This window comes from Habropoda laboriosa, unplaced genomic scaffold (assembly GCF_001263275.1).
Source record: "Habropoda laboriosa isolate 0110345459 unplaced genomic scaffold, ASM126327v1 scaffold806, whole genome shotgun sequence".
NCBI classification, from domain to species: domain Eukaryota; kingdom Metazoa; phylum Arthropoda; class Insecta; order Hymenoptera; family Apidae; genus Habropoda; species Habropoda laboriosa.
Genome location: NW_017100897.1, coordinates 88,834 through 91,907, shown reverse-complemented (window position 1 = coordinate 91,907; position 3,074 = coordinate 88,834). Strand labels below are relative to the sequence as shown.

At 36.5% G+C, this 3,074-nt stretch overlaps 1 protein-coding gene across 1 annotated transcript in view; it reads right to left on the bottom strand.

Annotated features, from left to right (window-relative positions):
* Positions 1-3,074, bottom strand: part of LOC108577538 (potassium voltage-gated channel protein Shaw) — a 38,126-nt gene that overhangs the window by 18,938 nt on the left and 16,114 nt on the right. The window contains exon 2 of the mRNA XM_017940716.1: positions 656-850. Within this exon, the coding sequence (XP_017796205.1) occupies positions 656-850 (195 nt within the window). The remainder of the gene's footprint in view (positions 1-655; positions 851-3,074) is intronic.

The following is a 3,074-nucleotide window of genomic DNA, read 5'->3' as shown; positions in this document are numbered from 1 at the left end:
AATCACTATTATATTATATTCTACCAGTTCAGAGTTGACGTGAACACACTAAAATTAGTGATACAATTAAAATAAAAATTGAATAACATTTACATGAGAAGTTAAAACGTTCAATGGTAAGTGTCCATCAAGATAAATTTAACAAGAAAAGTTATATGAATTGTCATGCCCCTGTTTTAATACAGTTTTGCAGATAATAAAGTAATCGAAAAGTCTGATACATATATTAGCTCAACATTTAGTAAACATTTTTATTCAAATATCTACACTATTAAGGTTATAACGAACAAAGTAGTTTAGCAGTGATTACTGTAAAAATTTATGAAAAATATGTTTCAGGGTAGAAGTACCAAGCTATAAGTCAGGAAAAACATATGTGACAACAAGATTTCATTGAACACCCATATTTAACACACAGAGGACAAATTCAAAAAGAGCTTCAAGATGACATAATGTATGTTTACAAACAATTTATTCTTCACTACCGCAAGTTGTTTTTATTGTTTCAATAAAAAGCGAGAAGTGAGATACGCGATATTTCATCTTGAGGTACACTTAAAAACTCGTTACACTCTCACCGTTGAACATTTTAACCGTTCGCATAAAAGTGTCCAGACTATCTATGAAAACAATATACAGATACAAAGATACAAACCTTAGCTGCTAATGACGAGTAGGGTTCATCGAACAGCGACCACATCTGGGGCTTGAGCTTTTGCCACCACGTTAGAGTGCCATCGTAATACGCCTCTTCGAAACCGAACTTCCTCGCCAGTTCCTCGTCTGTCGGCTTCTCGGTATCAAGGTCCAACCTGTCGAGGACTGTCAGCGTTTCCTGCGTGTCCCGATGCTAGAAGAGCGGGTCGGGGTGGAAGAGAAGGGGATGCAACAACGAACGTTATTCGTACCTGCGAAACTCTCTCGTTCTCTCGAGGGTGCTTTTTTGTTTGTGCTTTCCTCGGGACACAGATAAAGCGCGTGCAAAGCGTACGTGAATATCCACATATGGAACAAAAAATCATTCCTGATTTCGGCTACAACTAATTCTAACGACTGGTTTCGAAAGCCACGCTAATGCAAGTAAAAGATCGAAATCTTATACTTCTCTACATCTCTCTCTCTCCCACCCCCTTCATTCACTCATTCACTTATTAGCTTACTCACTCACTCACTTATTAACTTACTCACTCACTCACTTATTAACTTACTCACTCATTAACTTACTCACTCACTAAGTAAATCAATCACTCACTCATTAACTCACTCATTCATTAACTTACTCACTCACTCACTCACTCACTCACTCACTCACTCACTAACTTACTCACTCACTCACTCACTCACTCACTCACTAACTTACTCACTCACTCACTCATTAACTTACTCACTCACTAAGTAAATCAATCACTCACTCATTAACTCACTCACTCATTAACTTACTTTCTCCCTCACTCACTCACTCACTCACTCACTCACTAACTTACTCACTCACTCGTTAACTCACTCACTCATTAACTCTCACTCACTCACTCACTCACTCACTCACTCACTCACTCACTAACTTACTCACTCACTCACTTACTAACTTACTCACTCACTCACTCATTAACTCTCTCACTCGTTAACTCACTCACTCATTAACTCAATCGCTCACTCACTCATTAACTCACTCACTCAATAACTAACTCACTCAGTAACTCAATCACTCACTAACTCACTCACCCTCTCTCTCTCTCCCTCCCCCATTTTTTCTCTCATTTTTCTACTTCGTTATACGCGTGTTTCATTGCAGTGAGAAGGATCGGGGGAAGCATGGTGTTGAGTTACCCCACGTGGCGCATTTATTCCAGCTGCCACGTGGAATTGCTGGTTTCTTGGGGTAAATGGCTTCTCGCCGCGAATCGAAAGTATTCTTCGGCACACTTCCAACGCATCGTTTGCTCGTTTCCTTTGTGTGAGAAAATCCCAGCCAATTTCGTGCCGTTCTGAATTATTGTATTATTATACAGGCTGTTTCTTTATTGGCACTACTCGCTCTAGGGACAGCTCAGCACTTAAAGACAATGGAGAGGATTCCTATAAATGTATCGCTTATTTCACCCATTTATCGTTTCTGATAATTCTGTGTTTCACCGTTCTTTGTGAAATTGCTTGAAAATGTAAAGCAGAGATCATGACTAAATGCAACCAATGAAAGTATACAAATTTTTTTATTAAATGCACTTGTCAGAGATTTTTATGAAATTTTTCATTGAAGATAAAGGTGAATAATTCCTTCCTTTAATTCTGTCTGATATATGGGGTGGACCACGTAGAATATGCCAACTAATTACCTTTTCTAGCTATGGTGGTACGAGACAATTTTTGTATGTACTTCAAATGATTTCAAGGGGTGAATAAGATGGAAGAAAAATTTTTTTTATAAACGCCATGTTTTATTTCCAGGTCACCTGTTCTTTTACATGAATGTATATATTTCTTTTCTGCTGTATATTGTAGCAGACGCAGATGTGCATTCAAACATGCATAGTAATATGATCTTAAAGTGACTTTGGACTCTGGAATTTTAAATCAAATGCGAAACTTCCTTCCTTTGCCATTTCTTACATCAGAAAAATTTTTCTTCCATCTTATTCGCCCTTTGAAACTATTTAAATTACGCATACGAATTTTTTCGTACCACCATAGTTACAAAAGATAATTAGATGGTCTGTTTTACGTGGCCCACCCTGTATATGGATTTAATTATATCTAGACAATATTTTATATTGTAACAATGTAACCATATAAAGTGTACTTTATGTACCATATAAAATTTAACGACAACATAAATATTGTGACCATATTTGTCAATCATTCCAAAATAAGTACTGCTACAAAAATCTATGACTGTTATTTCATAAAGTGATATTACACTGGTCGCATGAAAGAGCACGATTTTATCAAATTATTCTGCTAAATTAATTTGTTCTGCGATATTTATATACAGAATGAATATAAAAATTTGTCAACCAACACAGTAGACAAAGTTTTCAAAGTGTAATTAATCTAACTAAATTCAGATGCAACACTTT